The 22274-nt window shown below is 35.2% G+C and overlaps 2 protein-coding genes across 6 annotated transcripts in view; both read left to right on the forward strand.

The window, feature by feature from the left end:
* On the forward strand, window positions 1-9394 carry LOC111811337 (choline/ethanolaminephosphotransferase 1). Of its 4 annotated transcripts, none has more exons than XM_023698132.1 (20): window positions 1-192; window positions 651-848; window positions 1065-1153; window positions 1248-1298; window positions 1651-1728; window positions 1876-1951; window positions 2056-2078; window positions 2161-2261; window positions 3028-3122; window positions 3247-3315; window positions 4550-4619; window positions 6002-6065; window positions 6149-6189; window positions 6276-6360; window positions 6780-6842; window positions 7848-7906; window positions 7995-8047; window positions 8225-8297; window positions 8836-8880; window positions 9050-9394. In XM_023698132.1, exons 2-19 carry the CDS (start codon window positions 731-733, stop codon window positions 8855-8857), a joined length of 1230 nt encoding a protein of 409 aa, XP_023553900.1. In that variant the 5' UTR covers window positions 1-192; window positions 651-730; the 3' UTR covers window positions 8858-8880; window positions 9050-9394. The 4 variants fall into 4 exon arrangements, with proteins under 4 accessions (XP_023553900.1, XP_023553919.1, XP_023553910.1 ...); XM_023698151.1 differs by having other exon boundaries at window positions 1144-1153; XM_023698142.1 differs by having other exon boundaries at window positions 684-848.
* Window positions 9395-10493: 1099 nt separating this feature from the next.
* The window catches only part of LOC111807465 (flowering time control protein FY-like), a 14171-nt gene continuing 2390 nt past the window's right edge, over window positions 10494-22274 (forward strand). Inside the window, exons 1-16 of one of the 2 annotated variants that reach the window (XM_023693203.1) lie at window positions 10494-10912; window positions 12753-12844; window positions 13335-13403; window positions 13591-13695; window positions 14177-14272; window positions 14348-14430; window positions 14559-14630; window positions 15099-15196; window positions 17086-17145; window positions 17233-17293; window positions 17371-17458; window positions 17547-17610; window positions 18419-18497; window positions 19007-19096; window positions 19932-20008; window positions 20239-20747. In XM_023693203.1, the coding sequence (XP_023548971.1) occupies window positions 10720-10912; window positions 12753-12844; window positions 13335-13403; window positions 13591-13695; window positions 14177-14272; window positions 14348-14430; window positions 14559-14630; window positions 15099-15196; window positions 17086-17145; window positions 17233-17293; window positions 17371-17458; window positions 17547-17610; window positions 18419-18497; window positions 19007-19096; window positions 19932-20008; window positions 20239-20747 (1836 nt within the window). In that variant the 5' untranslated portion in view covers window positions 10494-10719. Of the gene's footprint in view, window positions 10913-12752; window positions 12845-13323; window positions 13404-13590; window positions 13696-14176; window positions 14273-14347; window positions 14431-14558; window positions 14631-15098; window positions 15197-17085; window positions 17146-17232; window positions 17294-17370; window positions 17459-17546; window positions 17611-18418; window positions 18498-19006; window positions 19097-19931; window positions 20009-20238; window positions 20748-22274 lie in introns of those variants that run through there. The other variant, XM_023693212.1, reaches the window with a different exon arrangement.

Genomic DNA, 22274 nt, shown 5'->3' on the forward strand with positions numbered 1-22274 from the left:
TGGTGAGAAAGGGAAGGGAAAGTCGAGAGAGAATCGAATGAAGAATTTCCTCTTTTTGTAGGAGAAATGGTTCTCCATCACAGCGGGAGATAAAAAGATATTTGTTCTTCTCTGTTTCTTTTTCTCCCTCCTCAGGGCTCCTCCATTTCCTGATCTCTCGTTCTTTCCATTTTCTCTGCGACAAGAAATCAGGTAACCTTATTTTCTTTTTGTTTTTTCATTGTCACTTTCCTGTAGTAAGTTACCTTTATGTGTGCGTTCGATCCGATTTCTTAAAAGTTATTATTGAACTGTGTTCTTCGCGTTATTCCATCGAGATTCAAGTTACGTGAGATAGTCTAATTTTTCAGTTGGATCTATGCTTTCAGTGGGAGTTACTCTCTTAAAAAACATTGTTATGGATCGCCTCACCCGTTTTGGATGAGTGATTGCTCTAACTAAAGCATTAACCAACAATTTGCTACTGAATCTTAAATGGGTTATTGCGTTAAGGCTGTTTAGGATATTGGAATTACCCTAATACATGTAGTTTTTGTGTTTAAATGTCTATTTCATTTCATGTTTCTGTTTTCCTTGATTATTGGATACTTCATTCTCTACTGCTGGAGACTTGTGTTGGTTAGGTGAGTTACTGTTTGTTTCCCATGCAGCTGATTTTGTGGCGGGTTGATTGGTTTCTGCAGCAGATTTTATATATCGTATTTTGAGGAAATGGGGTATATCGGTGCACATGGGGTTGCAACGTTGCACAGATACAAGTACAGTGGTGTTGATCACTCTTATGTTGCTAAATATATACTGCAACCCTTTTGGAGTCGCTTTGTCAATTTCTTTCCACTATGGATGCCGTAAGTAAAGCTTTCTTGTTTCTATCAATAGTGATTCTGCTAATTCAGTAAAAGATTTTCCCCCAGTCATTGGGCATGGTGTTTCTAAATGAATTGGAGAGATTTCATAATTCACTCTTCCAAGTTTTGCTAATGATTTGTGTTTAAAAATTTGAATAACTTTTAGTGAAACTGTTCCAACTGATTGCATATATTGTTTTTTTTTTTTTTTTCTAGTAAGCTTTCTTTCTGATGATATGCTGACTTATCATTCCTCTGTTCTCATTTCACATGCGTTCCTGGATGATTTCATCAGTCCGAACATGGTAACTGATGTTTCCTCTTTTGTGTTATACTGTACCTTTTGCTTTGACTTTTGAGATAACATGTTCTTCCCTTTGTGGTATGCACTCATGCCAGATAACACTTATGGGATTTATGTTCTTGATCACATCAGCAGTTCTTGGTTATGTGAGTAACGTCCAATACTCCTTTTTTCTGCTCTTCTTTTACTCGAAATTTCGTAATTTCTACATCATAATCGTCCTAGTCTTGAAGTGTTTGGTAGTAATTTTTTCTGATAAATCTTCAAAGGCATGTCAAGAGTGTTTTATCAGTGTTCGTGCTTTTACATATTTTCACTTATGCTTTATAGTTTACTATTTCCAATAAAAACGTCCTAGGCATAGTACATCTAAAATTGATACAGAATAAAGGTATCACACCACAGTTCTTTCGAATTATTCATGATTTTTTCTATATTTATTGTTTGTTTATTGATGATCTTTCTCATATTTTAATTTTAATTGTACTTTCATGTCAGATATATTCTCCTCAGTTAGATTCACCTCCCCCTAGGTGGGTTCATTTTGCACATGGATTGCTTCTTTTTCTTTATCAGGTATGCTTCAATATTCTATGTTGGGTTTTGTTGTACTGCTGCTTGGAATGCATGTCCTCTCTTGAAAGTTGAACAGCTCCCATGGATTTCTTGGACACTATTACAGTGTTTCTTATAGCCCGGTTAATCTTATCCCTGTTTTACAAGACTTTTGATGCTGTTGATGGGAAGCAAGCACGGAGGACAAATTCCTCGAGTCCATTGGGAGAACTTTTTGACCACGGTAATATTTCTATTTTATTTTTGGTTCCCCCTTGTTTCTATGACTCCTTTCTAATGGATCACTGGATTTGAATGTTAAAAAAATTAATTCTTTCTGTATTCCAGGATGTGATGCACTGGCATGTGCGGTATGTATCTTCACCTGGTTATCGTTGTATTTTCCTGGCTTTCGGGCATTCATAATTTTTTGCTTCTTGGTGTGGATACCAGTTTGAATCCTTAGCATTTGGGAGCACCGCCATGTGTGGAAGATCTTCTTTCTGGTTCTGGGTTCTTTCTGCTGTTCCCTTCTATGGTGCAACATGGGAACAGTAAGTTTTCTGTACCACTCATTGTTGATATGATAGAAGTTATTATGAGCTATGACATGTCTCATCCCATGATTTTAGTTCTCAAAGGCATCTATCTTATTAGCCATGCTGTACCAGTTATTTAAACAATCCCTCGGCTTTGTGTACTTTATCGCATTTAAAAGATCTTTGTTTCAATCAAAATAAAAAGGAACGACCTTATTTGAACATGATTTGTTCTATAGGTTGTTCAACTGTGTCCTTGAGTTCTAAAAAAAATCAAAAGAATCAAAGAAACAATTAAATTTTATGCTTCTAGGGAACCCCCTTTTTTTCTCTTGTCGACCTTGTTTGACTTTCATGGATGGTAATAGTTGTTTTTGGAGATGATATATATGATTATGCATCTTTATCATGATCAAATGCTTCTTTGTAGACCTTGAAGTTACGTATCTCTTTTTTTGTCCCATTTTGTATATCATAATTAGAATATTCATTTTGTGCGAGATTTTATTTCTTTGCCAATTCAAACAAGAACCATTGTTAAGTTGGGTAGGTAAGTGTGCATTTTTAATAACATTTGGATTAACTAGTTGGACAACTTTTATGCAATTTCCCTGACTTTGAGATTGGGTTTGGAGCTTATGCCCCATTGATATATATATGTTTTTTGGTTGAATAAATGTGTTTATCATCTTGAAAAGAGGGGGAAAAAAAAAAAAAAAAAAAAAAAAGAAGAAGTAGAAAAGGCTTGACACCTAACTTGCATTTCCATCTTTGAGTACAGCTTCTTCACCAATACTCTAATTCTTCCTGTTGTAAATGGACCTACGGAGGGTCTCATGCTGATTTATTTATGTCACTTTTTCACCACCTTTGTTGGTATGTTCCTTATACCTGCTCGTTTACAATTTCAATTTTGATTTTCTTCCTTGAATGTGTTAATTCTCTTCCAGCTTAATAGAATTGTTCATAACATGTCCTGAAAATATCCTCTACCTACCAGGTGCTGGGTGGTGGGCTCAGCAGTTTGGGAAGTCCATACCAATTTTTAGTTGGGTTCCATTTCTCCATGGTAAGACTGTTAATCTAATGAGCCAAAGAAATTTCTTTATATTGTAAACAAACCTTCAGCGCTTCTATGTTCTAACTAGAAATATTCTTCCTCCCTCCCTTCCTCAATCTTATCATTAGTACAGAACCTATGAATAATCTTCTTCCTCTTGGGTAGGGGGCACATTGTCTCTTTGCCAAGCTGTTATCTTTTGTTCGATGGTTATGAGTGAAGTGGTATATGTTTCTTATATTAAAAAAAAAAAAAAACACCAGCTTTGTACTTCAATGTCATACACGAGATACTGGCTCAGCTTTAGTTCTAGCTCTTCCGGTTGTGTTGATTTTGCTGTGTGTGCTTCCATGGCTTTTTGGGTGGTCTGGTTCACTCTATTGTGTGCAGAGTTTATTTAAATGAAATACCGCATCCGATTTTAATCTATTTGCTTGTGCATGTCCTCAATGTAGAGAAGTTGGTAAACCTGCCTGCTTTGATTTGATTATCAACTGTATATGGGGCTATGTGAATAGCATTTTGTACTCAAATCCACCATTATGGAAGTGTTTCCTATAAAATATTAATCTACTGCAGACACCAAATTTGCTAATTCTCTGTACCCTTCTGCAACATTTTTTCCTTTGGCTTTCTTCCTTTTCCTCCCGCTCAGAAACAGTGATAGTCTTACCCTTGATTCCAAATCAAGAAATTATTCCACAAAGATTTTCATCTATTCATTGACACCCAACTTCTCTAAATTCAAGAAAGGATGAAATTCTACATTTTTCTCAATTTTTTTCTCTCACCAGACCTATCAGCAATATCGTCTTCCACGGGAACAATTGCTAAGATTTCCTCTTCAATCATTCATTTGAAGCTATAAATCAAACGCTTCATTAGTGCATATAAGCAAGGGTTATAAAAGAGTGGAATTAGAACTATTGCTTTCTTTCATAAGCTTGTTCTGTGCAGAACAAAAAAAAATTTAAAATTGGTGGTGTTGGCTAAGGGCATCAGATTTATGCGTTGGCATCAAAGGGCGGATTGTTGTACTAAGAAAAAAAAAAAATCTATGTTGTAACTCTTCTGTGTCGACCAAATTCTCTTTTTATTCCTCGTAATTCATGTCAGATTTATAGGTTTCTACTTATACATTTTTGGACCTGTTTATTTAAACACAATTCTCATCTACTTGTCATTTTACTTTTGCTGTTACTCTTCTTATGGTTGATCATTTTTTTAAAATCTTTGTGTTCAGCCATTCCTACATTCAGAGCTGCACTGATTTTATTGGCTGCTTTCGGTGTCATTCCTACAGTTGCATTCAAGTATGTGGTTCCTGTCTTCTAACTTTTAAGTGGCATCCATGTGCATGTGATACTTGGCTTTTGAATTCAGACAAATTTTAATGTCAGCGAAGCAAATTAATAGTTTTGTGTATATATATATATATACACACACACACAAAGGAAACAAAAACCATTTAATAGATTTATGAAATAGATACACAAGAAAGTTCTATCAACAGTAATTACAGAAAAACATCGTCAATGAGACAAGGGAGTCGATAAACTATAATTACATAAAAGAGGAGAATGATAACTCCAATATAAAGCAAGATAAGTAAAATCAATGTAATGTTGTTATCTGAGAAGATACGAACATTTCTTTCTAGCCATAAATTCCAATAAAAAGCATAAAGAAAGTTGCACAACATAATTTTCTTTTCCTTGAATGGATGGCCAATAAGGGACAAATTGACGAGAGTGAAGACAGTCAGGTCTAGTAACGTGTCACCCGAATGCTTGTTGGAGAAAGGTTCAAAAGGATGAAGCAAAGGAAAAATTACTGAAGAGATGAATCTGTGATTCATGGGGTCTTTCTGTTTTGACATGAGGAGCATCCTACTAAGGCAATCAAACACAAGGATGAACAAAAACGGAAACTGAGGATCCCATCAAGGAGACCTCTGGAAACAAGAATTTTACCTCCAGGTTTACCATTGATTATGATGGAGTAATTAACTAATGGCGTACAACTTCTAATTTATTTCCTAAAAGTCTATCCAAAACCTTAAGAACTTCCTCGAGAAAATCCCAATCAACCATATTGACATCCTTTTCAATGTCAAGTTATCCCTTCCTTTTTCTTCGGTTCCATTGATTAATGATCTCATTAACAATTAAAGAGGCATCAAGAATTTTTCAGTAGGCTACAAAGGATGATTGGTATTCTGTGGTTGTGAATGGGAGAATCTTCTTCAATCTATCCGAAGGTACTCTAGCAATATGTAGTAAGACTAATCAACCTAAACTCACTGTCCTTGCAATATTCTTCTTTTAGATGAGACAAATGTAAGCTTCATTTAGAGAATATAAGATTGATGTGAAACAATTACTATGATCTCAACAGTAAGACTTATCAATTACAGATACTGGCAAGGAATACCTGTTACTATCGTGTAGAAATAAGTGAATACTTGAAATTTTGGAGATGGTTAATATAAAATGATTTAAAAGAAAGTGGAACTCGGTACCTTCTTCAAAGTTGTGGCACACCAAAAGTAAGTGGAATACCAAAATTCTTTCATGATTTTTCTCCAAGGAATGGAATGATTAATTTTCTGAATTCTGTCAACTCATGTTTCATTCCAGTTTCAACTTTGAGGACTTCTAACCTCTTCGCCATATCATCTTGTGCTTCTGTGCAGTGTGTACAATGTTTACAAGGTTGTTCAGGCTAGAAAAGGAAACATGCTATTAGCATTAGCGATGGTAATAATCCAATCGTCCGTTAATTCTGATTTGTGTATGTTATGTTGTAATAATAAGTAGATTTTGTTACATTGTTCATACAGCTTTACCCATTTGTCGTACTTGTCGGAGGAGTCTTGGCATGGTAAATTTCAACTTTTTTCCCCTTTTCCTCACCTAGTATATTTATAGCCATCATATGACTTTACACCATTTATGTGTCTCATTTAGGGATTATTTGTCACCTTCTGATATTATTGGAAGCTATCCGCATCTGGTTATAACTGGAACTGGACTTGCTTTTGGATTCTTAGTGGTAAGACATAGGTGCTCCCTCTCTCTCTCTATATATATATGTATAGTGGTTTCTATTTACGAGTCATGTTTGAATTGGAATGCTTTTATAGTTCCTTCGTCATTTTGATTTATTGTTTTATTTTTCTCACTCCCTTTAGGAGTTTGTATCTTCTGAGCATTAATCTCTTTTCGTTTCTTCAAAAACAAAATTTGTAGAGGTACTCAGTCCCTTTTTCTTGTCATTATGGTTTTATGGTGTGTACGGATGTTAAAAAGTCAGCATTGTCCCATGGTCATTCATGGTTGGAACAATATTGAATGTTAGAACCATTATATGACATTTTATGACATACATTAGTTCGAGTTGGAGGCTTGAATATGATCAAGAATTGAAGATGAACTCAAACATTTCTAAACTAGAATCATTCTGTTTTGCAGGGGAGAATGATTCTTGCTCACCTTTGTGATGAACCCAAGGGCTTGAAAACTGGAATGTGCATGGTATGTTGCTTTAATGAACCAACCTATAGATAAATTCGTTATTTATTTGCCGATGTTGATATGTGACAAAAAATAAGCTTGTTAATTGTCATTTCTAGTATTATTCAGTCAAAATATGGACTTTTCAAGCCTGACCATGGGGAAATCATTGTTCTGTTCTGAAAATCTTCATGGAGAGGAATGATTATGATTTATGACATCGTATCTGTTCCTTGCCATTATGCTGTGTTGTAATTTGACCTTTAGTTTAGAAATAAAGTAACCTATACTTGAACCCCGACCCTTTATTGAAATACTTAACCCTAATTCTTTACTTTGATCTATTTAGTTAATGCGGTTGTCATACAAAATAGAATGAACAAAAAAATTTGCCTATTCAGTTTGTAAATAGCATAATTCATAATTGAGGTATTAAGTCAAGGCTCAGGAAGTTTCAGAGATGGTTATGAATTAGTAGCTCAATGTAGTATTAGATGATACACACACATTGAACATAAGAAAGGAGCTATAATACTCGCTGTTTGAAAAGGCTTCAAATGTGTGCACTTGAAGTGTGATGCACATTTAGAGGTCGGCTAGGTGCCTACCCCTGTTGAGGGTTCGCTTCTCGCTTGAATGCAACAACTTTTTTTAATCATGATTTGGGCAAGGAAAGAAAGGACATTTAATTTAAGAATATTTAGAACAAACCATGGTTAAATTAAGTTAGTTCTTCCTTGAAGATGGAAGATGAACCAATTATCCTAAAGATTGTTTGTGGTTTCTGTACATTAGCTTATATGCCTATTAATTATTTCTGAAGTCAAAATGAACAGTGGATATGAATGTGATGGCAAATATCTGTGAAATTTTACATGATGCATTTATTACTTGCATTCTGAAGTGTTGTTTATAATTCTGTTCTAAATTCTTAAATTTTTCGTTATTTCAACTGTGTCGTATTATCTAGATGAGTAGAGTTTGATGCAAGATTATAAAACCATTCTTTGTTTAAAATTTATGCAGTCGCTATTATTTCTTCCTCTTGCCATTGCGAATGCTCTCACAGCTAGGCTTAACGACGGGTATGTGGCTGTGGGTTGTACATGCTTGCAAAGATAGAATGCCATATCATTTATACTGACAATAGAGTTCTATCATTTCATGTGACAGGGAACCGTTGGTTGATGAAAGTCTGGTTGTTCTTGGTTACTGTATTTTTAATGGTATGTTTTAAACTATTCACTCCACTTTTACATTCATAGTTCGGTTAATGTGCTCTGAAATCATCTGATAGGTCTGCTCGATAGACCAACCTTATACTTACGAGTTGAATTGTGTTATTTTTCTTATTGATTCACTGCGACGTTTTTCATGATATCTGCCTTTTCTGGTTTCCTCAGTTGCTCTGTATTTGCACTTCGCAACTTCAGTCATTCATGAGATCACCACTGCCTTGGGAATCTATTGCTTCAGGTGAGAAGGAAAATTTTGGCCACTGCTCATTTGGTTCAAGTTTGAATATTTCTGTTTCCTTTTACTAAATATGAGATTGATGATCTGAACCGAAGCTGCATAGTGAACTAAGTTTGGCATTTTTGAAAATGACCGACCAAAATCACCGTTATCATGCTCTTTTTAGCTGTATTTTGGACATGACAAAAGTAATTTTGTTTCCAAAATCTAAAATCACTCTCGAACATGCCTGAACGTTATTCAAATTTGTAGACAAATATCTCTTCCTTTAGTCTAATTTCTTTCTTGCTTATTGTTTTGGCCACTGCTCATTTGGTTATGACATTGACGATCCGAACCGAAGCTGCATAGTGAACTAGTTTTAGCATTTTTGTAAATAACCGACCAAAATCACCATTTTGGACACGACAAAAGTAATTTTGTTTCCAAAATCTAAAATCACTCTCGAACATGCTGGCACATTATTCAAATTTGTAGATAAATATCTCTTCCTTTAGTCTAAGCTCTTTCTTATTTGTTGTTTTCTTTTATTCTGCAGGATAACGAGGAAAGAGGCTTAAAGTTGGCTGCAGTTTTCTTTAGGGTAAGCCTCCTCTTCCTCACAACTAAGTTCTCAAACATTCTTATGATCAAACCCACGTTGTAGCTAATGATATTCAAAACTTCATTGTAATTGTTAGTTTTTATTATTTTCTCCTCCATTTGGTTCTTAATTCATCAGTTTTTTTGTTGAATGTTGTGTGTGTCGTCAGCCAACTGGAATTTGAATGATGCAGCTGCAAGTATACATATATATTCTGGGTATGAAGAGAAACAACAATTCTGCATTACTGATATCATTTTTGGATGAAATTGGGCATAGTTTGATCCTGTAATTGTTATCCAATTCATCCCATTGCTCTGTTAGATTGTTTATCGTATCGTTTATAGGGTTGTTTTAGGTGAACTGACATGTTTTGAATTTTAATTCTTGAGAGAGAGCTTATAATAATGTTGTATTTGACTTTTATTTTGTAGCTTTTCATCATTTTGTGTGTGGAAGATGGATGATGATCATGGAGCCCTAATTATTGTTAAAATAAAAACATTTGACACAATCTGTTCCATTTTCTTTTTGGTCGTGTAATTTTGACAAAATTAGAGTTTACTTATGTTTGATAAAATAATTCATACTATACCGACTCCTTTTGAGGTTTTATAATTCTACAATGACGTACAACTTGATAGAAAATATCACGTTTCTTTGTTAAATTTAGAACTAAGATAAGTTTTATCATTAAGATGCCAAATGCTAAGTTAAAATCATGTTGTTATTTGAAAATGTACCTCATTACAATGTTTACAATAATTTTGGGATAGTTTACCTATCCTATATGGTTAAAGAAATTATACATGTATTAGAGGAAAACAAATGAAAATGAGATACTAACTAACCATCAACTGGACTAAAGATTCGGGAGGGATCTACTATAACGAGCACGTGAGAGAGGAATGAAGTTTATTGTTCACAAGTGCCTCTAGAGGAAAAGACGAGCAGTTAAGATTATAGGTGGTAAGTTCCGCTAGAGAAAAAATGTTGCATATGTCGACAGAATAGTAGGGTTACTTATGTTTATTTATTTTTGTTGTTAGAAAACGACGATTTGACAACATTTTAAATGAGATCTTAACTTACAAAAAGTAATTTTACGAGAAAGGTTGTAGTAAAACATTTGTATCCAATCTATAATCGATTTGGTAAAATTGTAACGGGCCAAATCCACTGCTAGCCGATATTGTCCTTTTTGAGCTTTCCCTTTCGGGTTTCCTCCCAGGGCTTTAAAACGCGTATGCTAGAAGAAGATTTCTATACCCTTATAAATGGTAGTTTGTTCTTCTCCCCAACCAATGTGGAACATCACAAAAATAGTGTCGATAAATTACACGGAGATAACAACCAATGTTGACACTCCCACTCCTTGAAAGAGGAAGAAAATAACGATAGAAATGGAGATGGTGAGGTGGGTTTGCAGGGTTGACACGAGTCGATGTCTATTTTTCATTCCTCACTCTCGTCGGGGTTTCTCGTCCTCTACTCGAGTTTTTATTTTTTATTTGGATCATCCCTATATAAAATAAAAATAGTAATTTAAAATATATTTTATTTTGATCTAAAAATATAATATGGAAATCGTTGCTTTTGAATAATATTGGTACAGAAAAACAAATCTGTGCTGCCAGAAAACTCGAGACCTCGGACACGCCTGCTGAATTCACTCATATGAACAAACTGAGTGAGCAAATGTTTAGGGTTTAAGGGTTTTAACAAATCCTCTTCTCTGCATTTCTTCTCAGTTCCTACTCTCTTCTCTTCTTCTCGACTTTGGATTTTCCTTTCACTCGTCGGCTTCATCAATTGCATTAGTTTCAGCTTCTATATAACATGTACGGCGATCCTCAACAGTTTCAGCAGCACCAGCAGCAGCCCAATCAGCATCCTCATGGCGGGGATTTCCCTAGAGGCCCGCCCATGATGAGGCAACCGTCTGCTTCTTCAACTACACTCGCTCCGGAGTTTCAACATCACCATCATCCTCGCCATCCCTCTGGCCCTGCTCCTCCTCCTCCTTATGAAGGTGAACTGTCTTTTTTTTTTTTTTGTTATTTATTTTATGGAATTGGGAGTTTTTTCTGCGACTCAAATCGTTTTGGACATTGGGTTGGTTGCTGTATTTCTTGGGGTGTTGTTAAGTTTGTCAGCTGGGTATTCGACGTGTGGTTTAACATGTAATGTTGTACCTACAGGAAGAATTATACTGAAGGCGTAAAATTGATTGTGGTTTTCATCTTTGTATCATCGTTTTATGGTCTGAACTTCACTTCATTTTCCCAAAAAGGAGCAAATGCTTTCGATGTTGAATTATTTAGATAAGGTTTTCTATTGCAGACAAAAACCTTTGAGAAAGTGAAGAGTTTGCCATTTTGTGGGGACATTTTGCACGGGAGGGATGGTAGAATCTTTAAAGGATTTTAGAGGTTAGGTGAGGAGCTTTGGGGGTCGATTAGATTTAATTTGTCTTTTTTGGAGTCCTTCAATCACGCTTTTTGTAACTTCCAGCTTAGTCTTGTTCTTTTGGATTGAGATTTGTTCTTGTAATTAGTCTTGAGTTTTTTGAATGGGTTTTCAATGATTTCTGTGGGCGTAGGGATGCCNGTATGTTCTTGTACATTCGTTCATTTCTCTCGATGAAAACTCTATTTGTTATTGAAAAAGAGAAAAACTCCACTTAGAAGGATGCAAGCCATTCCTACATACAATAGCTTTGTACCACAAAGCATCGGGCTCCATGAAGAACTGTTTAGCTAGCAACGCCTCAGTACATACTCTCAAGCTCCCGATCCCTAATCCTCCTTGCTCCATTAGCTTCACCACCTTCTCCCACCTAGTCAAGTGAGAACCTCTTCCTCATCAACCCCTTTCTGCAATAAACGTCTCATCACTCTCCCAATAAACTTACTTGCAGACACCAGAATCTTGATCAAGGAAAAGAAGTAATGGGGGATCCCACTGACCACCAATTAGATGAGTATAAGCCTTCCTTCTTTAGAGAAAAAGACATTTTTCCAATTAGAAAACTATGTCTTACTCTTGTTCGAAATAGGCCTCCAAAAAGGTGGCTCTCTGGGTAGGGTACTGACACATTCTTTGTCATCAATGTTTATAGAAGGAAGTGTGTAGGAGGGAGGGGGATTAGTGTCTGGTGTTAATAATACATGCATATGTGGGCATGTAGTTAGTCAGTATTATGTGTGGGAATCTTGGGGATCTATAGTTGTACACATGAGAGATAAAATGCGTGTTTGGTTTAGACTAAAGTACTCTGATAGAGAGAGAGGAGGTACCCTCTTATTTCCCAATCTTCTATTTAGAAACCTCTTTTGAAATATTGAATTCTGAAAAGAAAATTCCCTTCGATTGTATATCTATCTTTTTATTTCATGCCAATTTAAGACCTTCAAACTATGATGGATGCAACACTTCTCTAGATGACGAAGCTAGTGTTTGATTGTGCAACACTTCTATCTTTTTGTTTTGAGCACACGATTTAAAACTGTTCAAAAAATTTTCAATTGTGCAAAATATATTATTATGAATAATAAGATAATGAGAAATCTAAGCAATTAGAGTATTGCTAGAGATTTAAGAGAGAAATGAGCATTTTCTTAGTTTCTTTATAAATGAAAAAAGACTTGAGATGTAACGTGCATGCCTCAGTGTGCCTTTGCATCAAAGAAGTGAGGCGCCCTTGTCTTGCTTTTTAAAACGTTGGTCCCACATGCCCCAACATGCCTTGCACACACGTTCGATGTGGCAGGAAAACGCCTCTAGGACATGCTTGGGGATATTGACTTTTTTCAAGATTTTTTATTATTGTTTCTTCTGTTTCTAATGAGTCCAAGATATATTTGTTGCAGCCCATGGGGATAGTTTTGCTGCAAAAAGAATGAGAAAGCTTACTCAAAGGAGGGCAGTCGATTATACTAGTACTGTTGTGCGATACATGCAGGTACACTTGTGTATGGACTTGACATATCTTGTCTTCTGGCATAGCTCTTGTTCTGAAATCGAGGCTTTGGAGTAAATAGGCTGTATTAAGGCTACTGTTAAGCATAATCCAGATAAGAATGTTAATTCTATTTGGACTATTTGACTTCCACAGAGCTGAGAAAAGATCTTTTGGCATTGGAGAAGATGCAACCAGCTGTCTAGATAGATAATTAACTGAAAAATCACCAAAAAATACTTAAGCTTCTCTTCCTTGCGACTTACTTTTCTCCCAATCTTAGCTTCTGCCAAACCCTCCAACAATGACTTCTTTCTTAACAAAATTAAAAATTGTATCTTGTTTCAGTTCTTCCTCTATAATTTTGTGGGGTGGGGACAGACATGCCTTTTAGTTTTATGACTATTATGCTTTGATTTTTAATTTTTTATAAAAAATTTCTTCCTATTTCTATTTTGGTCATGTAGCTTATAATATATTAGTTGATCTGCAGCTTCGTATGTGGCAACGAGATTCAAAGGAAAGGACTGTATTGCAATCAACTCCAGCAGCAGCTATTGACGTCAGTGATATTTTTAGTCTTTGAGAAAATAATTGTTGAATTGAATCATTGGTGTAATCATTTTTGCCCACTTGTCTTTTAAACTTGCATCAGCGGCAGTTATGTAATTTTTTTACTATAGATTTATTTTCTGAAAGAAATAATGTTTAGTTTACTAGCCTTTGTCTTATTTGAATTCTTGATGCAGATGTTGCCTCCAGCTGCTAATTCAGATAATCCATCTACGAGCTTTGCAGCAAAGTTTGTCCATACGTCGATCAACAAAAATCGTTGTTCAATTAATAGAGTGTTGGTAAGTTCTACTTTTCTTATTAGGGGTAAGCAACAAAATTTGTAGTCATGAGAAAGCAAGAGAAACAACAAGAAAACATCGTTTTCTTGCTTTCTTCAAGTCGTCGAATTGTTCTAGAATGCCTTTATCTCGCAGGTATAGTTCCTTCCTTTTTTTGGTCAGAGAAGGCAAAAGACTTGACCTACAACTGTATGTCTAGGAGATTATAGATGATTTTTTACTCCAGTTATTATCCATCTTAGTTGGCACTAGCAGGAAGTAATCAAGTCCTTGGTTAATCTGCAACTTATATTATGGGCTTAGATTTGTAAATTGGACTCTTCTGAAAATTAAATAGAGTAGCAGTTACATTGCATCAAAGATTTTTAGAATATCAGGACTTCCTTCTTCGTGAGAAAGATAGTATTTTCTGGCATTCCAGGACTTTCCTCCATCTGATTAGTGTTCAACATTTCTGTGTTGTCTTCCTTGTTTTCCAAAGTGGACTCCCACAGGGAGACGTCTTATTACAGGCTCACAAAGTGGCGAATTTACCCTTTGGAATGGACAGTCGTTCAATTTTGAAATGATTCTTCAGGTATATGGATTCCGTAATTAATGAAATTTCATAAAAATGAATGATAAAGGATTTCTTGAACATCGTCATTGGCAGGCTCATGATCAAGCAATTCGGTCTATGGTATGGAGCCACAACGACAACTGGATGGTGTCTGGTGATGATGGGGGCTCAATAAAGTAATTTTACCCCAATAAATTGGATGTATTGTAGGGTTTTTTTTCACAATTTCACAACCAATTCCTTGTTTTCTCTAGAATAGATTTGTTGAGCAAGTAATCATTTCATATTTAACGTTTTTGAGCAGGTATTGGCAAAATAACATGAATAATGTGAAGGCGAATAAATCTGCTCATAAAGAATCAGTTCGGGACTTGAGGTAGTAAATAATAGCCTTTTTTTAAATACATTCCTCTCGCATACTACTGTTTTTGATAGATAAATCTTCTTGAATCACAAGATCTACTAAGAATATTAAGACAACACGTCATAGGGGTGAAGTTACAACCTGCCGATAAATCAACAATCTTGTACTATAGAAAACAAAGGAAAATTCTGAAATTCTACCCACAACAGAACCACACAGAAGCTAAAGATTTCATGAGGGAGAAAAAATGTGAGGGGTGGGGTTTCTAGTGCTTTTGGCATGGTGGGAGCTTAAAATAGACTGGACCTAAACTATGGTCCAATTCTGATCGTTTAATTTGATTCTTCCAGCCACTGGGAACCTTCTCTTCCACAATTATCTCTAATCTAGAGGTCCTGATATTTTTTCACGAATGCACATCTAAAGAGGCCTACTTCTTTTTATTGGTTTGGCTGATCATAATGAACTTGTTTTAAACAGCTTTTGTACGACAGATTTGAAATTCTGTTCCTGCTCTGATGATACTACAGTCAAAGTTTGGGACTTTGCTCGGTGCCAAGAAGAGCGTTCTTTGTCTGGTAATGTGCTTTGCATTTTCTTTATATGGTTTATTTCTAATTGTTTTAGTTGGAATGCTTGCTTAACGATGATATACTATCCTATGCCTTTGTTCTTTCTTTTGAGAAAAAAATGGCATGTGCATCTTATATATTTTTGGGGCTTCTTTTTATATTGTTATTATTATTACAATTACTACTGCTACTGTTATTTTTTATCATCTTTTTTCATAAAAGTCGAAGTTTTCATGGAGAAAAGAACAAATACACAAACAAGTGCATAAAATTTTTTGGGGCTTCCTAGATTGAAATTTTTTTGCCAGTTAACATGTGATACATTTTCCATTTTGGGAGTCTTCTTGACGTTTTGCATCTGATGTTGGATGGGAAGGTATCTCTACGTTTGATAATTTTGTTAATCTGTAAATTCTCGCCTAATATTCAGTTAGAGTTACTAAATATTGGTCAGGATAATGGTATGCTTGTCGGAAGTTTCCTACCAAGTATATGATTGAACAGCTGTGACTTGTGATTGTTAGTTCTAGATGCATGTTTAGCTCTTTTTTAGGTCTTATTATTTTACTGTGGATGACTGGAAGCAACATGTAAATGAAAAATTGAGAAAATTCTTACATCCAAATACTTGCAAATTGTTTCTTTAGCTATTGGATTTCAAAAATACCAAGTTTCATTAATGGTATGAAATATAAATACCAAAAATGGGGAAGCCCTCCCTGTAAAGGAAGTTAATAAATATTTCCAATTAGCCAATGGAGATGGTAGGCTATAACTATGTAAGTAAGAGAAATTTTTGCACCTAGAGAGAGCCAACAGAGATATAGGTTTAAAAAAATTGGATCAACGAAAGTAATTTTCTATGCTAGTCATACTTGCCTCAATGCTAGATTTATATGGATGGTGTTCTTAAGTTATCGATACAAATATATAGATTTTTCAATAGATAACATCATAATCTCTACTTCTTTAGCTGTTGGCTCCTGTTTTTGAAGCAGTGATTGGCTAGGCATATGATATGAACCAAGACATCTCAATCATGTAATATGATCTTCAAGGAAAATGTGAAAAAAATATTGTTCAAACTACCACAAGACAAACTCAAGTTGCAATTCATGCTACTTTAAAGAAGAATTGAGTTTCATTATTCTTGGATGGTTACAAATTTTGGGTGGATGATAATTTAGAGTTATGATGTTTTACTAATGTATTTTAAGACTTTTTATTTATTTTAAGGTTACATTTAGGCAGTGGCTAACCTTCTTTTGAATGCCTTAGGGAAGGTCAATGGTTTCGTTTTGAGGTTATATAAAGCCATGTATGCTGTCTTTGTAAGGCCAACTTAAAAATGTGGTAAAATGAGTATTTGTGCTTTATTTTAGCTCAGGGCTAAGTTTCTTTGCTATTTTATGTAGTTTAGGTGGCATGTTTAGAATAATTTAAGCTTAACTTGATCAATCTTGCTTGTGAAGTGATTTGAATCACTGGGGTGCTTGAATATTTAGATCTAAAGGTTTTATTCTTCAATAAAGTTGTTAGATCAAATTCTCAAGAGTTACAATTATTTGGAATGAAATCAAATTGATGGGAGGGTTTTAGCATTTGTGAACTTGGGATTTGCACATCCAGAGCGCTTATGAGGGTTCTTAGATTCAATAAGCTAGGATTACCATATCAATATATTTAGACATTTTGTAATTGATTGTCGCAAGGTACATTTCCTTATGTTACTGGGTCAACAAAATTCACAGGTGTGGTTGGACTACTCTTCATGCTTGTCACATTGGATCTTTTATGTGTTTGGTTTTGGTTGTTGTCGAAGACGCACTTATTTTGTGATTCGTTTGTTAAGAATCTTTGAAGTAACCCAGATTTTCTGTTTTGAACTCAGGCAGGCCATGGGTGGGATGTGAAAAGTGTTGATTGGCACCCCACCAAGTCTCTTCTAGTTTCAGGTTTCTGCCTTGTTTTAGGAAATTTTTTTCCAGATCTTTCCGTGAGTGATCTTGAAATATTTATTACTCTGGCTGAAATTTTATCAGGTGGCAAAGACAACCTTGTAAAACTTTGGGATGCAAAATCCGGGAAAGAGCTTTGTTCATTGTGAGTTCAATATCTAGTTATAAAAAACTAAGATTAATGCTGAACTAATTTGTGAGGAATGATGGTTGTGCTTTCAGTCATGGTCATAAAAATACAGTACTAGGTGTCAAATGGAATCAAAATGGTAACTGGGTGCTGACTGCTTCAAAGGATCAAATCATTAAGGTAATTAATTTCTCTAATTTATGGATATTAATATCTTCTTATTCTCTCTTCCGTTTATGTAGTTTTATGTTTATTTTTTCTTTTTCAGCTTTATGACATCAGGGCTATGAAAGAACTTGAGTCGTTCCGTGGGCATAGAAAGGATGTGACGGGTAATTGATTACAGTTATAGAATGTTTCATTGGATGGGGATGGTTTTCAAACTGACCATCCACATTTAACATTATTTCAAGTGGTACCTTTATTTTCTTTTCATTCAGTTGGCTTCTCCGGCTCTTCGTTAATGTACTTTTGTTTATTTAATTAATTGATTAACATGCAGTTTATAATGAGAATATTGTATCTCACTTGTGGTCTGAGTATTTTTGGTAAATTATTTGTGTTGGTTCAAAAAGTTTTCTCTAAGGTTTTGAGTACCATTTTAGCATGCATAAATCCTTCATTTAAGGTTTTCCTTATCATTTGTGGCACATCTAATTGAACATCTAAGGCTAGGATTCTTCATGAGTTTGGAAACCTGACATCTTGCCTCATGTTTAGCTGAGTCGGTCAATTTTAATGTTAGAATCTTACTTTTATCAAATTGAACCCTCAAATTCAAGTTAGAAGACCACCATTAGAGACCCACCAATAAATTAACCAAAATTCAGCGTCCAGAATCTATGCCACAAATTATTCAAGCCCAGGCACAAAAGCACCTACAAGAGTGTCTACACATTTTGCCACAAATTGATTAAAGAAAAACTGCTGGATGGTATTAATCTCATCACTTGTGAAGTTTCTCGTCCAATTTGGAAAAATTAAAGTTTTAAGCTCAAATTTAACATACTCAGCTAATATAAGGATAAAATAAATATTTCCTTTTATTTTATTTTCAAGATCAGTACTAATATAAAGGTGATTTTCCTTTTTATCTTATCTTGAAGGTAAATACTGATATTAAGGTGATTTTTTTTCCAGCATTGGCCTGGCACCCTTTCCATGAAGAGTATTTTGTTAGTGGGAGTTTTGATGGCTCTATATTTCATTGGCTTGTTGGGTATGTTTGTGCTTTAGTTTCAATTTCTTGTATTGTATATAATCTATGTTGTTTACGGTTGGTAATATTTTTGTTTTGGCTTTGGAAGGAAGAGGGATAAGTCTTTGGATGAAGACTATTATGGTAAAAAAAAAGAGTTGTTTGAGATCCCTCTTCCTCATTCTTTATTTCGTGGTGGTTGATGTTCTTAGCCATGGCTACAGAAATGGAGATACGAGTGTCGTTGAGGATTTTCACATTTCACATGGGTTGAGAATTCTTCTTTCTCATATAGTGTTTATTGATGATACGTCAATGTATTTGATAGAATTTCAAATTTCTTTTGAACATGCCTCTTGAAGATAGTCACATTGTTGGATTGATCCTTGAGATAATGCTAGGATTTCCATTTTTCTATATTGTTTCATTTTATTGTGATTTAATCTTTCTTGGTGTGTTAATACAATTAATGATTACAATGATTTAAAGGTCTTGAATCTCATTTCATTACACGATTTTCTTATTTACAGACATGAGACTCCTCAGATTGAAATTACCAATGCGCATGATAATAGTGTGTGGGACCTCGCATGGCATCCTATTGGTTATCTTCTGTGCAGGTTTGGATAATTTTGGGTTCTGTGCTCTGGATTTGTGCCTCTTTACTATTGTCAATTTTGTTGGAACGTTTGTTTTAATAGGTTCTCATCCATTTGTTATTAAAAGAAAAAAAAAAAGGCTCCAATCCTTCCTATAGCTCCTTTGTATAGAATAATTTTGCTACCCTGCAAATCTAGCAGTATGTTATTCATTTCATGTTCTCACACAAACCATACAAAATATCTCACACTGAAAGGTGAGCTTTATTAATTGAATTCTTTCCAAATAAGGGACCACTTGTATCACCAATGGCCGGACAATCAGTATATCTATTCCTCACGTAGAGCATGGAAGAATATGCTTTAAATGGAGTATCTTGTTGGCGGAAATCATGCTCGCCTTTAGCATGATGTGGATTGTGGTCAGGCTTCCTTACGCTGTCTTCCCTGGTTTGTACAGCCTCTCAACATTGAAACATAGTTCTATGAAGGAAACATTGATGGTAGACACAAGTTCATGGGATTTGGGGCTCTAAGGATATTTTAAGGGGAAGAGATTCCAGTATAGGCAGCCTTGTCACATCTCCTCCCCACCTAAGAAGCAAGAATACGGATATGAGACACGAACACAAAACGACATGGACACGATGACAAATCAAGGACACACTTATTAAAATATATATTAAGAAGGAAATTCGAAGTCTGTTTTCTGTTTTCAAAATCTGTTTTCTGTTTTCTTCCTACTACACTATTCTGTTTTAAGGTAGCATGTAGATCAATGCCTTCTTGTCAGCTGCTCCTCTGTAGTGAGGTAACTATATGTGTTCTGATGAATGAAGGATGTTTTCTTTTGCAGTGGTAGCAACGATCACACAACCAAGTTCTGGTGTCGAAATAGGCCAGGAGACACTGCTCGTGATAAGTTTAGCACAGGTGAGCTCTATTGAATACCTAAGATTGAGAACATGTGCGGATACAAGCCTTGTTTATTTGGGTTTGGCTTGAGCAGGCCTTAGCTAAAACTTAGCGTCATTATTGATTTGTACATTCTGTGTATAGTGCATACGTAATCTAGCATTTGTACTTTTGTCCTAGTATGTGAGAAGAATTGATTTGCATTTGGAAATGTCATCTGTTTTTAACTTCACATGTTTTTTTATTAGGTTACAATGAGCAAAATCCTGCTGGTTCTGCTCGTATGACTGGTAACTTTGCAGTACCTGATGGACCTACTTCGCCCGGACCATTTCCACCTGGGTTGGCTCGAAATGAGGGAACCATTCCTGGCATTGGAGTTGCAATGCCCTTATCTGACACTGGAGTAATGGGAGAACGTAAGCAGCCACATCAAATTTCAATGCCAATAGGGGCTCCTCCCCTCCCACCTGGTCCACACCCTTCTCTTCTTGCTGCCAATCAGCAGCATCCTTTTCAACAAAATCCTCAGCAGTTCATGCAGCAGCAGCAGCAGCAGCAATCTCAGCACCACCAGACCCCACAAATGGCCCCATTGCCCATGCAACCTCAAAATTTACCGCAGTTACAACCTCCTTCACATTTCCCTTTGCTTCCACACCCAAATTTACCTCGACCACCCCAGATGCCTACAATGAATATGCCTTCACAACCTGGATCAATGCCTTCATCAGGACCTGCCATGCCTGGTCCCATGGTATGCTATTTTGCTACTTATTCTCTTCATTTATTTTTTATTTTGAAATTATGGAGTTTTAAATCAAACAGTCAATAGACGAGTTTAATTTTATAGTTTGATAGCATCTTTTAACTGTTCATTATAAACTTATGAATAATTTCTCGTGTTCATTTTTTACATTATTGTTTTTATCATAATCAAAATAAATTGAAGATGAATAGGAAAAGAGGTAGAGCTACTTCAATTTTCTACATTTTGTACCAAATATAAGACCAAAGTTTATATTACCCACATGTCAGAACCGTCAAATTTGCCTCTCTATATTCCAATCATAAATTCTAAAGCAACTTTGAGATTGCGCATATCCCTAGCAGAAAAAAATATACATGGACTGGATGAACCCGTGTTCAAAAATTAAAAAGAACTTGTGTATATTGTGTATTGATTTTCAAGCATGAGCTTTTGTCAATTAAAAAAAATATATTATTGTTTTGTCAAACATATCAATTAGCTAGAATCATGCTCAAAAAAGTTGTTTCATGCTGTAATTAAACTCGAATCCATGAAATCTTTCAGGCTTGAAAATTGTCTTTGAAAAAGGACAGATGTGTGAAACCTTCGGATGGGATAGCACTTTTTGAACTCTTTTAAAATGGAATTTATTCTAAACATATATGTACTCAATATCTAAATTTTCTACTTTGGATGCTTTTTTAGACCTGTTGCTGTACTAAGTTGCAGTCAAAAAATTTGAATCTATTTTTCATGATTTTATGCATATTGGATATTTGAATTCTTCTAGCATCTAATAAGTGAGATTTTTGGTAAAAAGTTAAATGATCTTGTGCATTTCGTGGATTTTATTCCATGAAAAAGACATAAATTGAGTGTAATTATTTAGGGTGAACTGGTGGTAAATTCTAAACATGTGGAGAAATATAATGCCAAGATTACTCGTGGTAATACCCCAAGCAATCTTGCTGCCAAGAGTTTTTATTTTTTATTTTTTTTTTAATTTTATTTTATTTTTTATTTTTTTATAATGATTTATGAAGTTATGGATAGTCGGAAGGGATCAATACCATTAAGTTGAAGTATTGAAGAAACGTTTGCTTCATGATTTGTAAATGGACCTTGAATCTTGCAGTTTAGACTTTGGATATACCATCGAATAAGTTTCTTATACGTTCTATTGATCTAATTGATCTCTCCCATGATAGACCTCTCCTTTCTCTTCCTATAACACCCTTTTTCCTCTTGTGACACAAGGGAAAGGGACAAAGACTAAATAGATCCAAACTCATTCTCTGAACACTGGCCTTTCTTATTCTTAAGTTTGGGGGTACTGGCCTCTCGTGGCTTTTGGATCTCCAGTTCAACCTTGTGATTTTTTAATAAAAAAAGGCAGTAATTAATAGTTTGGGATGAGTTATCGATGACTGCTGACTGGGCCTTTTGAACAATGACGTGCATGCACTTCTGCCTGTTAGAATTGTTCAAATGGCATTGTGTGATTTCTCACCCCACCCCCCGTGGGAGCTTAAA

Source organism: Cucurbita pepo, chromosome LG01 (assembly GCF_002806865.2).
Source record: "Cucurbita pepo subsp. pepo cultivar mu-cu-16 chromosome LG01, ASM280686v2, whole genome shotgun sequence".
Taxonomy (NCBI): Eukaryota; Viridiplantae; Streptophyta; class Magnoliopsida; order Cucurbitales; family Cucurbitaceae; genus Cucurbita; species Cucurbita pepo.